Genomic DNA, 15518 nt, shown 5'->3' with positions numbered 1-15518 from the left:
ACACACGCGCGACAGGGTTTTTTAAAGGTATAGCTCACCCAAAAATAAAAATTCTGTCATCATGTACTCACCCTCAAGTTGTTGTGGTATGAATTTCTTTCTTCTGCTGAACACAAAAGAAGATATTTTGAAGAACGTCGGTAACCAAACAGTTGATGGGCCCAACTGACTTCCATAGTATTTTTTTCCCTATCCACCTTATTGCGCCCCGCCCACCTTTAATACTTTGCTCTTCCGCATTTTGTCATCCTACTTCCGCTAAACTGACACGGCACATCCGGTAGCTAGTTCAGTAGTTAGAAGATTGTTTATAGCTAGCTATATAACTTTAGCGAAATGACAAATAACGTTCATGCCGTAAATGTTTTAAATTGGGAGCACGGAGAGAACTTCGTACGTCGATCAGATGGTCTCATGTCCCATCCATCGTCATTGTTAACTTGGCTAGACAATATGAAGAAGTGGCCAGAGGTAACCTATGGACACATATTTAAATTTGTCCTGTCAGAAGGAAAAGTTAAAAAAGTACTAAGGCCTACCAATAATATTTACATAGTGGGAAAATAGGTTGTGTATGTTACACAGTTAGGGTGATGTGTTTGTGACATGACCTGATGACCATCTGCAGGCTAAGTATCTTGTCAAATCTCTTAATTGCATAGTGAATGGAGTCCAGGTAAGTACAAGTGCGTGCAGAATTATTATGCAAGTTGATCTTTGAAAAAAAATATGATCAGAAAATCAGTTTGCATAATAATTATATGCACGCAGTGAATACGCAAAAGGTAAGATAAAGGTACATTTATTTTGAACTCCAAATTCAAATTATCATTAAAAAAAATCAACTGATTATTTGACAGCCATAGATTTCAATCTTAGCCATGATAAATATATGTTGACTAAAATATTCTTGTGTTTGCGGCTGATATGATAGGGATATAAGCAAAAAAAATTACATTAAGGCTTAATTATTTTTGTGAGATTCACACACACACACATCATGATGAATCATCTTTAATCAAACAGGAGCACTGGAATCTCAGCTTGATGACAATAACGGGATTATTTCCCCAAAAAAGAAAATTTTGAAAAGTGAGCTAATGATGACAGAATTTAAATTTTAAACTATGTTTTTAAAGTGTTAGAAAAACTATTTCAGACTTTCTTGCTAGGCTTTTTCAAGCAAACTTAAAGTTTGTCTACAAACTTTGTCTAGTTGTAAAGTGTTACCATTACATTTTATGAATTAAACAGCTTTATCAGTAAAAAAATAAAAAATTAAATATGAAATAACCCACTAAACATGAAAGTATTATGCAATCATGTAAGATGATACGGTAGGGGAGCTTGGCATAAAGTGAGTGATTTTTTTAATGATTTAATACAAGAAGTTGTTCAAAGCACTTAAAGATTAAGCTGAACATTCCTAACATAAAAAAGCACTTTAAAAAAAAAACTTTTTACCCACGTAGATACATAACTTGTTTATATATTTAACAATATATTTGCAATTATTTAAAGCCAGATAAAAACAACAACAAAAAAAAAAAAAAACAAACAAAAAAAAACACTGAGTTTATTTATTCGAGTGAAAGAACTGTGCCGAGTGATGTTTCTGTTCTGTGCTGCGTGAGGCGAGCTCTGTATGTGCTGTGTTTCAGCATTTCTGCTCATGCTCAGGTGAGTGGAAGGAGAAATCTGGCTTAGTTGTTCAAACTTACAATCCATCACAAATATTTGCTAACACAAATTTAGGGCTTCAGCACTTAAGACATTCATTTACTTTCATGCTAAATATGATGAAGAAATATCAAAGATTAACGATGTACATGAGATAAGAATAAAACAACATTCTTTACACTAACATTGTAAAGAAAGAACAGATCTGCTTTGTATATTGCATGAAAAAAGATCCTTGCTTCAAATCCATCTAAATGCATCACACAAAGGTTGTTGAAAATGGGACAGCTGCTGCACCCAGCTTTTAAATGGCATTTCCATTTCCTGCTGTAAACTGTCTCAATAAAAAAAAAAAAAAAAACAACAACTTGGTAATAAAAAGTGCAATAAATGAATGCGCCCTTTGTGTATCATGCAGTTTTCACCATAAAACAAAACCCAAGGTTCAAAGAAATCTGATGAAAGTGAACTATTTAAAAACCACTAAAATACCAACACATTACTGTGAGGAATCTAATGTAAAACTAATGAAAACATTTACTTAAAATGTGTTACCTATGTTAATCTGTTAATTCTACTTCTCTCGGGCCTTTTGTTGCTTGACCTCAGTTTGACAGTTGCTCTGCAAGTCTCTCCAGCTGTTTAATCTCTTTCGAGACATCTAAAGACAGATGTTACATATTAGGGAGTGATTGAGATTAATTAGTCAACACTTAATATCACAAAATATTATTTGTTTAAACTCTTGTTTCTGTGGCAAAATAGGATGACATTCTCTCTTACCCATCAATTTGATATTGCTGGTTTTTGACAGTGAGAGCTCCACTGATCTCTTTAGTCTTGATTTAAGAGCATCCATTACGTCCAGCTTTACAAAGAAACAAGACAAGATTCTGCTTGACTTTAGTCATTGTACAACTAAATACATGAATGTCTTAATATGATATCAGTACCTTTAAATCTTTGAACTTTTAAGCATTTCAATTTTGGCCTTGTTGAACATGTCATGTTTTATTTTATCGACTGTGGTTATTAGCAGTTCTTGTCTTTTCTTCATGGATCCGATTCCAGTCACTGCTGCAGCTTCTAAAATAAGAAACACTCGGCTTTATTTCTTATGAAGACACATTAGAACAAGAACGTGTTTAAAATAAAACTGCTAACACTGCTTATCTATATATTGTACCATTTTGCATTAGTGGCTTGTGAAAATGTTTATCAAATGATATAGTAAATCAGAGCTCAACAATGAGGATGGCCCACCAGCCCTGGGTCAGTGCTGGATAGTCTTCATTCTTGAATTTATTTGATCAAGTCAAATTTTGCCTTGCAAACTTAAATATTTGGTTCCCCTACGAAGTGGAACTTCGATGCTGCGTCATGGTGTTGATGCTATGGGAACACTACTGCGTGAGCCGGTGTCTAAACACGGCAATCTGATTGGTGGAACATATGAACATGGGGACACAGAGACCATTAATAGACATCAGATATGTGCGTCATCAGCTTCTTTGTCTTCAGAAGCCGCATGTTTGTTCATTGTGTGCATGTTTGTTCATTGTGTGCATGTTTGTTCATTGTGTGCCGCCATGATGGGTCATGGCGGTGCGCATAGACGCAGCGGCTCAGTGCTCTACTTTTCGGTGCTTTGTTTGGCTGTTTATGTATGTATTGTTACTTCTGACAACATTCTGCTGGGCAAACAACACCTACAGCCGGCACGATCTCCTAAAAATAGGACTATGCAGTGAGCGGTTTGTTACAGCCGAGTTTTTCGGCTTCCATGATATCCCGGTGGACATAGCCAGGCGCCCAGGCTCTCCGTGGATTACCATCCCCACAGGCAGGAGACTGAGGCGGCGCAGGTACAGGAAGCAAAAGCGAGGCTGCAGGGCCGGCATGCTAGCGAGGCTACGGATGCGGGCACACAAGCTGCCGCTTCCCAGTATATTTTTCACCAACGCGAGGTCCCTCACAAATAAGATGGACGAATTGAAGCTACAGGTTGAAATGAATAAGGACATTAAAGACTGTTGCATTATGTTAATCACAGAGATGTGGCTTCATCCACTTATCCCGGATTTAGCTATCGAGCTAGCAGGCCGCATAGTTCACTGGCATGACAGGACCAGAGACTCCGGTAAGAGCAAAGGAGGGGGGTTATGCTTGTTTGTCAACAGCGTTTGGTGTACTAACACTAAGACTGTAGACAGCCACTGCTCCCCGGATCTGGAGTTTGTGACAGTTAAATGCAGGCCCTTTCCTCCCATCTTCCCTGGGAGTTTACTGTTGTCATAGTAACTGCTGTGTATATTCCACCGGATGCTAATTCAATTCAATTCAATAAATTTATTGCCATGTCAACAAGTTGATAGGAATTTGTCTTGGTACAACTCTCAGACGTAAATAACCTAAAAGACAGACATAAGTACAAAAAAAAAAAAACAGACAATGTTCACCAACAATACCTAGCCAAACAGTAGGACATTAGACCAAAACCCTGCAGACATTAAAAAAGACAATACCCCTCGGCAAAGAAAGTGCACAGTGCATACAGTTGATAAAGTGCTGCTAGCAGTCAGTGCAAATTCAGATATCTGATAGCCAGAGGGTAAATGCTGTCTCTGAAACGTGATGTGGAAGTCTTAATGCTCCTATATCTTCTTCCTGATGGGAGGAGATTAAAGAGATGGTGAGCAGGGTGAGAGTGGTCCGCTATGATGTCTTTAGCCTTTCTGATTATTCTGGTGGAGAAGAGTGAAGAAAGTGAAGGGAGGCTACAGCCTATAATTTTTGATGCTATGCATACTACTCTTTCCATCCTAGTTTTGTCCTGAGCGGTTGTGTGACCGAACCAGACAAGCATGGAAAAAGTGAGCACGCTTTCAATAGTTGACCTATAAAAGTGGGTCATGGCAACTCGGCTGACTCTAAACATTTTGAGCTGCTGCAGAAAGTGGAGTCGCTGGTGAGCTTTACTGATCTTAATATTAGTGTTGAGCTCCCATGATAATGATTCCTGGATTGTGGTCCCAAGGAACTGGAAGGAAGTGACCCTCTCCACCTCCACCCCATTAATGGAGAGCGTAGGGAGGGGACTAGGGGTCCTTCTAAAATCCACTACCAGTTCCTTGGTTTTTGAGATGTTAAGTGTCAAATTAAAGCTTTCGCACCATTTCACCAGCCCCTCCACTTCTATGCTGTAGTCAGACTCATCTCCGTTAGTAATAAGTCCAACTACAGAGGTATCGTCAGCAAACTTAAACAACAAAACTGAACTGGTGTGTGATTGACAGAATTGTGTGTATAAAGAGTACAGAAGTGGGGAAAGGACGCAGCCCTGAGGGGCGCCAGTGTTCAAAAACTTTGACTGTGAGACGTAATCACCCATTTTAACCACCTGCTTCCTATCGCATAGAAAGTTGAAAATCCATTTGCAAAGTGATGTTCTAACACCTAGCTCCTGTAGAGTGTTAATCAGCTTCACAGGAACGATGGTGTTGAACGCAGAGCTAAAGTCCACAAAGAGGACACGTACATATGTAGATTGTAACTCCAGATGTTGAAGAATAGAATGCAAACAGAGTGAAACTGCATCATCAACACTCCTATTTGCTCTATAAGCAAATTGGTGGAGGTCAAGTGAAATACTGGACAGGTGTTTACATATCAAACGCTCAAACACTTTCATAATGACAGAAGTTAAGGCCACAGGCCTATAATCATTAAGACACAAGATTCTATTTTTCTTTGGAAATTGGGAATGATCACAGCAGATTTAAAACAAGCAGGTCAAAACGACAGTAGAAGTCATTAAGCCTACCAGGAAGAGAGGGTTCACTAACTGGAGCATGGTGTTTGATCTTATAGTCAGTAATGTCCTGCAGCCCACACCAGACACCTTTGATGTCATTTGCATGTAGTTTATTTTCAAGCTCAGCTTTATAGGAAGCCTTGGATTTCAACACAGCTCGCTGAAATTCATATTTCATTAATTTGTATTGTACCATATCACCACTCTTAAAAGCAGCCTGTTTTTTCTTACATAGGACTCTCACTACATTATTTATGCCAATGCTAACTCAGCTCTTGGACATTTACATAACACCATTAGCAGGCAACAGAGCATGTATCCTGAGGCTGTTCACATCATAGTGGGGGACTTTAACCATGCTGATTTAAAAATGGTACTTCCTAAATTCCATCAGCACATAAAGTGTGCTACTAGAGGAATAAATACACTGGATAAGGCCTACTCTAACATCAAACAAGGGTTCAGGGCTAAAACACTTCCACACCTGGGCCAGTCTGACAATAGTTCCCTGCTTTTAATTCCGGCATACACTCCACTCAGGAAAAGTGCTCTTACCACATCTAAGACTGTTAAAATATGGCCTGAGGGTGCCTCTCATCAGCTGCAGGACTGTTTTGAGAGAACGAGCTGGGACATTTTTGAGCATCAGGACCTGGAGGAATACACAACAACTGTATTGTGCTATATTAAACAGTGTTTGGACACTGTCACTGTGGACAAGTGTACCCGGGTATATCCTAACCAGAAACCCTGGATGACGAAAGAAGTCCGGTGTCTGCTCAAGGACAGAAACACTGCTTTCAGTGATGGGACACAATACAGCGCTGCCAGAGCCAACCTGAAAAAAGGCATCAGGAAGAACAAGGCTGCTTATAAAAGAAGGATTGAGGACTACTTCAACAGCAATAACACAAGGCAGATGTGGCAGGGGGTCCAGCACATCACCAGTTATAAATCCGGAAACTGCACAGTTGCAGTCGGTGATGCTTCGCTGGCGGAGGAGTTGAACCACTTCTTCGCCCGCTTAGAGGTGGAGAAACCGGAGGCAACCACATTACATCCTCCAGTCCATAGCAGCCACATCCTCATTGTGGAGGAGCATGAGGTGAGGCGCACACTGAGGGCGGTGAATCCGTGGAAAGCTGCGGGACCCGATGCCATCTCGGGACGGGTGCTGAAGGAATGTGCGGACCAGCTGGCTGGGGTCTTTACCAAGATCTTCAACCGGTCCCTATCCCAGTCCACCATCCCAGCCTGCCTGAAGTCCTCTACCATAGTTCCACTGCCTTCAACTCAACCTCATGAAGACAGAACTGCTTGTGGTATCAGCCAACCCAACACTTCATCACAACTTCTCCATTCAGCTAGGCTCATCAACCATAACTCAATCCAGGACAGCCAAGAACCTTTGAGTTGTGATTGATGATCAGTTGAACTTTACAGACCACATTGCTAGAACTGCCCGGTCCTGCAGATTTGCCTTATACAACATTAGGAAGATTAAGCCTGTTTATACTTTCGCCTGGCTCTGCAGCGCGAGTCTCTGCAGACTCTGCATGCACCTCCCCAAACGGACGAGGCGTTTATACTCGACGCGCTCGCCATTGTACCATTCTGTGAAATGACAGGGGGCGACTCAAGTAATTGTCCTCTTAACCATCAGGAATCAACAGTGAGAAGAAGAAAGGTCCACATGTGACAATGTTTATTTTAGTACATCACCATCAATACCACACTGCAAAAAGAATCGTGTAAAATCCAGTAAAATCTGAGATTATTACTTGTGACATTAGAACAAAATATGTGGATATAAAAACATGCATGTAGTTGTATGTACATAGCCTTCAACTAAATCAGTGGTTCTCAATTCCAGTCCTCGTGACCCACTGCTCTGCACATTTTGTATGTCTCCCTTATTTAACACACCTGAACCAGATCATCAGCTCATTAGGAGAGACTCCATGAACTGAACTGAGTGTGTCAGATAAGAGAGACATACAAAATGTGCAGAGCAGTGGGTCACGAGGACTGGAATTGAGAACCACTGAACTAAATTAACAATCTCTTAAATATTTTCTAATTTTACTAAATATTTCATTAAGTTTCATGGACATTTTATAAAACATGGACCTTCATTTTTATTAAAATGGCTTATGTTTGCTATAGGCTCATTTTGTAAATGTAAGCAACTAATTTAAGACGCACAAACTGGGTGCCGGTGTGGTGAGACGTACATGCTCGGCCAGATTCGGCTCGAAGTCATGCATCTTCAGATGCGGAGCCGCACGTGCTGTTACAAAAAAAGCCATGCACACCGCCAAGCGAAATGGTGTCTTGCGCACCCAATGCACACAACCTCCCACACCACAATGATGTCATTTTTGCCCCGCGCACCTTTGCGCTCGTGCGGACGCGGCGAGTATAAACCTAGCTTTAGGCCCTTCCTATTGGAGCATGCTTCACAGCTCCTTGTCCAAGCTCTTGTTATATCCAGACTAGTCTATTGTAATGCCCTCTTGGGAGGTCTTCCAGCATGCACTGTCAAAGTTCTGCAACTGATCCAGAATGCTACCGCTAGAGAGGTCTTTAACGAGCCGAAGAGAGCGCACGTCACACCTCTCCTAAAAAACTTGCACTGGTTGCCAATTGCCACTCACATCAAATTCAAGGTGCTGAGGCTTGCCTTCAGGAACAACCACTGGCTCTGCACCCCTATACCTAAACTCATTACTTAAATCTATGTGCCCTCCAGAAGCTCACATTCTGCAAGTGAACAGCGCCTAGTGATGCCATCTCAAAAGATGCACAAAATCACTTCCATGGACCTTTACCTGGACTGTTCCCTGCTGGTGGAATGATCTGCCTAACTCAACCCGAGTTGCATTTTCAAGAAAAGGCTGAAGACGCATCTTTTTCGGCAACACTTGACCCATTAATACTAACACTCTAACATGTTATATGTGCACAACACTCTAACATGTACAACTTGCTTAACATGTTATATGGAATAATAAAATAGGACTTACGGGAAAATCATATTGAAATAATTATCAATATATTCTTGCAAGTGTTTGACCAATTGCTTGTTCAGATTTAGGATTACATCCCAATGTTTCGACCAGTAGCATCCGCCATTCTTACACAAAGCTTTAAGGATTTTATGGAATCCTCTTTTATCCATATTCTGACAAAAACAAAAATACCAATGCCATTAAAAGGGAAAGAAAATGATTCATTTTCCACAACATAAAAAAACCACACTTATGGGGGATACCATTGCTTTTGTGGAAGCAACACATAATTGCACTGATTCATCCACTCCTTTTGAGAGACACTGCTCCAGATCAATATAAATTCTGTCAAAACGACTGTCCAATTTATTCAGTGCCTTCATTAGGTTTTCCTCTAATTCCATGTAGACTTTAACTTTTGTATAAACCTGAAACACATCAACATAACAGCATTGAATTACAGGATAATGTATATTGGCACATTCTGAAGATGTGAAATATAATATGAATATCATGTGCATGTAAAATATCAGCAATTCAGACTCATACCGTTTTCTTGTCTGTATCCAGCTGGACACTCTGGATCAAGGACAAAACTCCCTTTGCTTCATTGACATAATCTCTGGTCAGTTCTCTGTTAATGTTCTTGTTAAGAATCCTCAGTTCATCCTGCAGCTTTGGGATTTCTACAGAAGTGTGTGATTTTGGTCAGTCCTTTGACTGCATTGCTTGTAAAATAACTTTAGATGATGTAATTCATTTTTTGAATAATGAATAATGTAGTAGTTTGGTAAAAAGGATCGTATACCTGTTTCACCAGGTTCCAGATTTAAATTATGGTCGAAGAAGGCATTGGAACTTACAGTGAAGACATTAAGAAAATTACCATCAGTGCTGAATCTTTTCTAAAAAAAAAAGAAAAAAAGAAAAAGAAAGAATATATATATATATATATATATATATATATATATATATATATATATATATATATATATATAAAATCGTATATTACCAGAAATTATTACAAATGGTAAAATTTAAGAAAATACCTTGATTACGGAATTGTCTAACTCTTCTTTGACTCTAGTCTTGGCATGTTCATTTCTATGAAGTATGCATGCTTTTTTTCTGATCCTTATAAGAATAATAAAACAACAATATATTAATGTATAATAAAATAAAACAATACCAGTGTGAAATTTAATTCAATTATTGATTATACAAGCTATAAATCAATAGTCAATGTATTCAAACTAGCTGAATAAAAACAGTTTGACATTTTTTACATCAAGTCAGCTCAGAGCTGGAACACATTGTACTTATTACACTCAAGCATATTTTAAGTTATATTTTGTGGACTATGAGATGGCATTTTTTTCAATTTAAAAATTAGTTTATTTTCAGGACTGAAGGTATTGGTATTGGTTTTACTTAATCTGAATAAAAAAATATTTCAATACAAACTTTCAAGGAAAACTTGTATAAAGGAGAAATACATGCTACACAGTTCAAGATTTTCCAAACCTTGTCTCCTGAGATTTGGTCTCCAAGCCATCTAGCATTAAAACGAAATATTGAAATGTCACAAAGTGTTGTTTTGAAAATCTGATCTTTGTTTTGGACAAAATAGCTATGACAGACAGAAGCTGTATAAAGGGGTGCTGTTTGTGACATTCCGCAAATTACATTCAGACTGAATTAGTCTCCCGTCCAGCCCCTCAACCATTCTCCAAAAAAGGGGTGTCCAAACTCTGTCCTGCAGAGTTTAGCTTAACACACTGGCCTGGAAGTTTCTAGTATGCCTAGTGAGACCTTGATTAGCAGGTTCAGGTGTGTTTAATTGAGGTTGGAGCTGAACTCTGCAGGGCCTCCAGGAGCAGGATTGGACACCCCTGCAAACCACATCAGGATACTACACATACTGTTTTTTGGGGGGGGGTTTTGCTTTTGAGAGAGCATAAAGACACAGAGAAAAGTTGATTTATCTTTGATACCTACTTCAGTGATATCTGCCAATAATTTAATGGCAAAGAGATTCTAATTCTAACCTCATATAGGCTGCTGGATTGATATCATCCGTCTTTGTACAGATGAAGTTGATGCTTTTGCATTCTCCTCCTGGTCCCAGTTCTTCAATGCAGTGCTTTAAAATCCCCCAAGGGCCACTGTCAGTGCTTGCTCGATTAATAGCACTTACAATCCACACAAAAGAGCACTCTCTGTTTCTACAAGATTGGAAATAGTGAGTTAGATGACGTGCTTTTAGTAGTCTAATAGATTATGTGTTTATATGTATTCGGTGTTGGGGGTAATGCATTACGTAATCAGATTACTTTTTTTTGATGCAACAAGTAACATCACTTTATAAATTACCACATTCATATTTGAGTTACTTTTTTTTTTCTTTTTTTTTTACTGTAATGCTCATTACTTTACTACGGTGACCGGGAGGGGACATGTTCGGTTCACTTATTTTTGTCGTTGCCACAACATATATGCTCGTGGAAACATGATATTAAGTCGTGGGAACGTCATAATATCTTGTGGGAACGTCATATTAAGTCGTGGGAACGTGATTATAAGTCGTGGCCACGAGATCATTTTGTTGAGGTAACGACATCATGTCGTGGCCACGCGATGCAAAGTCGTAGCCTCGAGATCATATGTTGAGTGAACGATATGTTTTTCTCGTGGCTACGACTTCATATTTTGAGAGAACGACATCATTTGTCGTGGCCACGAGTTGAGGGAGCCACAGCGGCCAATACTGTAACCGTACCATAGCATAGACTGGGCTACAGCAGAGATGGAGATGACAGAAGAAATAACACTTTACTTTAAATTAGGAATGTCATATAAAGATATAGTGCGGTCTTTGGCATTAAGACACGGGTACGTTATAAGTGAAAGACACATGAAGCGCATTTTTTGTCGCACGCATATTTAGGGACCGTCTTAAAATTACATGCGACATTGGCATAAACGTTTCTAACTTCAATAGCATTTGAAAACAATGACTTACAGTCATAAAACCAACTGTACATTGTTCACCCAGGTCTCATGTATGATGCACACCTTTTAGATTTTTGATATTTATGACAATAAACTGCTAAATCATATGCAAATATTGCTATGTAGGCCTATTTCACTACTATTTCATGAGCCATTTTTGGAGCTTGATTTAATATATGCTTTGATTGTAATGAGGATGTTTTGAGCTATGAATCTTGCAGAATGTTTTAATGGTACAAAAACCTCTTATATGTTATTTGATTTCTCATGTCGTGACCCATTTTAAAAGTAACTTTCCGCAATAGGTTGTGTAGCCTATACTTATAAAAGAGTGCAGTAATATACGTACAGATTTCCACTGGTCATCTCTTAACTTGTTGCATTCTCCACTGCCAGGAATATCAACAAGCACAATGTGTTCCAGGAGTTCATGACAATCTGGAACCTTAAAGGTCACACTCTTCACAAGGGGCCAGTACCAGCCACCAGGACTGGACTCTCTGTGCAGAATGTAAGATGCTGCAACACTGGCAAATACAGAGACCTGTTGAGAAAATAAGTAATGTTGGATATTCATACATTTAATGTTATGAACCATCATATTTATTATATCATCATACCAGGCATTAACATATTTAGTCTACTAACTTACATCATTGCTTGAGATTGTTTTCTTACTGATAGACAAAAAGGTTTCAATCTCATCAAATTTGATGTCTTTCTTGAGCTCTTCTAATGTTTTCTTATCTGCATCAGCTCCATACAATGCAGTGATCTTTTCTACAGCAATTTCAAACAAGTGACCATTCCTGTCCTCAATTTCATCAGACAAAACTCTGAAAAGATCTTTGAGCTCTTTCTCCCAGTCCTGCAGAGGCACAGTTAGGCTTTAATTCCTTCAACTTTGATTTATTTACATATTTATAAAGAACTCTAATTAAAAGGATAGTAAAATGAATACAAATGAAAAAACCTCTTTCGAGAAGAGTTCAATCTCTGCTATGTAGTTGGAGTCAGTCAGATTGGCTTCCACCTGAGTAACAACTGCTGTACAGGCACCAAAACAACCAGACGGCAGAAGATCCTTTTTCCCCAAGACTGCATTTAATAGAGAGCTCTTCCCTTCTCCTGATTTTCCAACAATCCCAATGGTTGCCTTCTTCCTGCTGACATTGTTCATTTTATTTATCTTTAAAATGATGTCTCTGTGCATATTGATTGTGTGGACTAAATTGTCAGTGACTTTTTTCATGATTTGGGGTAGACAGATTATAATTTTACTTGCCTGATGTCAGTGGTGACTCTATGCTTGAGTCAGACGATTTGTGATCATGCTTTCTTTTAGTACCTGTGAGAGACTTATTATATTATTTCCTCAATCTTTGACTGTAGACCAAACACGCTATTTTTTTTATTTATTTTTTTGGAGAAACTTTTATACCTTGGCTCACCATTGTGAGATCGATGGAAAGTCCTGGAGGGGAAAAAAACACTCGGATCAAGCACATGGTCTAGATTTGTTTTTAACCAGCTTTATGTACCCCACTGTTAACATGCTGCTTTTTATACCAGAAGTGGAACATTATTTAGCCTACATTTATTATTCATAGATTTTATATACCGAAGGGATTTTTTATTCAATTTACAACTAAAAGGAAGACCTGTGATGACTCTAGAACTTTTTGCTTCAACATTGTTTCATTACAAAAACATTATCAATTCCTTAACTTACATTTATTAATTTCTCTTATTACAGATTCAGCATTGTTAACGTAACTTAATCCTTAATAGAACAAAAAAAAAAAAAAAAAAAATACATTAACTAATAATTAGGTTTTCAAATTTTAGCCAAATTTAGAACTATACCTTGTATTTCTCAGGATAATGTCTGTGGAACAAGACACTGCTGTCGATTCAGAGAGTTCTGACGTGAGATCTGCCTTTACAGTGTAACGTGGCTGCTGTAGGCAAAAGAGGCGTTGGATCCAAGTGCAGTGAAACTGTATTGAAACAGGACACCAGAAATAACTCCAGACAAGGAACAAGATAAAATCGAGGAAATAGAACATGAGGTTACAACAAACACATACGATACAACGATATACTGGCAACGCTAGACAAGGAACAAAATAAACACTGGGGTATTTATACACAAGGGGAAATGGGCAAACAAGGCACACCTGGGAAAATCAAGAATCATGGTTACAATGGAGACAAACAAGGCAGGAGGCACATAGGAATTGAACACACAGGAGTGAACACAACAACATAAAAGTCCTTTGTAAAACAGGGAAACATAGACTGAGATTGTGACATACAGACTCAGCTTTTGGATGTGGACTTCTTGCTAAAACATTCCGATATCAAATGAAACACACTGTGTGCTAAGCAAAGAAAAGATTCATGAGTCTGGCGTTTTATTTGACTTCATATTGTACTAAATGTATCATTATTATATCTTTATTTATACTCAGTGTGACAAACTTTTGTCTTCCTGGTCTGGAAATGAGGGAGGCAGTGTCTGAGAGCAGTTTTGTAACAGAGTGTCTCTTTATTAACAAACTTCTTCATAAACATAAACAAATAGTAAGCACAAGAGATTTTCAGCTATCTCAAATAGAATACTTTCAAACCAACAACTGTTTCTTCTGGGCACAGCACACTTCCCATGCAGCTCTCTCCACTCTTCTTCTTGTACGGTTTAATAGCAGTTGACAAGATAACTTTTGGTGTATTATCACCACCAACTGGACTGGAGTGTGAAGCATCAACGAGGAAGGAAAAACATAATCATGAGGGGGGAAAAGAAAAGAAAAGACAGAAAAGAAAAGAAAAAAATATTTACGCCAAATGTAATATAGATTCTATTTTCCAATCCTGTTATTTTGAGATAACTAAGTATTTCTGTCCTGAGGCACAACTTAATAGATTTGATAGACTGAAATTGATTAAACCTATATCTTTCAATGTCTTAATCATCTCTTCTCTTTCCTTAGTAAATACTGTCGCAGTGCTCAATAGTATACTCAGTAGTCTCTGCTTCACTACAGGATATACATAATCCAGTTTGATGTTTCCCTATTGTGAACAATGAATGATTTAAACCAGAATTTCCTATTTTGAGTCGTCTAATTATTATATCCTCTTTCTATTGAAGCATACTCTCCCTTTACTAACTTGTTTTTGGATATTTCCCTGTTCTACATTTTTTTGCCACTTTTTATTCATGTGTTCTTTAATTTTTCCTTTTATTTCTGCTTTACTCAGTGGAATTTGTACTTTAACATTCATAGGTTCACTGTAAAAAAATTACTGTAAAATTTACAGCAACTTACTGGCAATTTTGGTTGCCAGCAAGCCTGTAAATTTTACAAGAGTACTGTAAAACATCAACTACAATTTAACAGTAAAAATACAGCACTAACAAATTGCTGTAAAATTTACAGCAACTTACTGGCAATTTTGGTTGCCAGTAAGCCTGTAAATTTTACAAGAGTAGCCTACTGTAAATCATAAACTACAATTATACTGTAAAATTATACACCTGTAAAAGCATCAAAACAAGAGCAGCTGTGAATTTACAGTTCTTTAATGTAATCTTTACAGTATGTTACTGTTATTAATAATGTACTGAATTAAAACCTGAGATAACTCATTTCATTTGAGGAAACTGATTGGTCAATTGCCATTAAAATATAAATAAATATAAATATACTGTGAGATTATTTCATTTGAATCCACTAAGAAAAAGACTTTATGAGCTAACTAGAAAAATCAATTTAACTAAATCCTACTAGTGCTCATCATCACACATGAATGAGTTGAAGAACTTAAAAACGTCATCAATGCATCAGCAACTACACAGTCACTGCCTTTAAATAAAGCAACATGCAGCATAACATCAGTGTTTTTCTGGACTGAAGCACAGGCTCTACTCTTCAGCACAATGGTGACACACAAAACGCAACAGAAACCCTTTAAATCCCAACAGATCATTAAAC

General features: G+C 38.1%; 1 protein-coding gene across 1 annotated transcript; it reads right to left on the bottom strand.

The window, feature by feature from the left end:
- Window positions 1-10704: 10704 nt before the first annotated feature.
- LOC311095364 (nuclear GTPase SLIP-GC-like) lies at window positions 10705-12697 on the bottom strand (the record flags this gene model as incomplete). The annotated part of the gene is made up of 3 exons (XM_084133856.1): window positions 10705-12061; window positions 12170-12385; window positions 12491-12697. 3 exons carry the CDS (start codon window positions 12695-12697, stop codon window positions 11783-11785), a joined length of 702 nt encoding a protein of 233 aa, XP_083989982.1. The 3' UTR covers window positions 10705-11782.
- Between the last annotated feature and the right edge of the window lie 2821 nt (window positions 12698-15518).

Source organism: Abramis brama (assembly GCF_963993115.1).
Source record: "Abramis brama genome assembly, chromosome: 13".
Taxonomy (NCBI): domain Eukaryota; kingdom Metazoa; phylum Chordata; class Actinopteri; order Cypriniformes; family Leuciscidae; genus Abramis; species Abramis brama.
The sequence above is the reverse complement of the archived record's forward strand: the minus strand, read 5'-3'. Positions and strand labels throughout refer to the sequence as shown.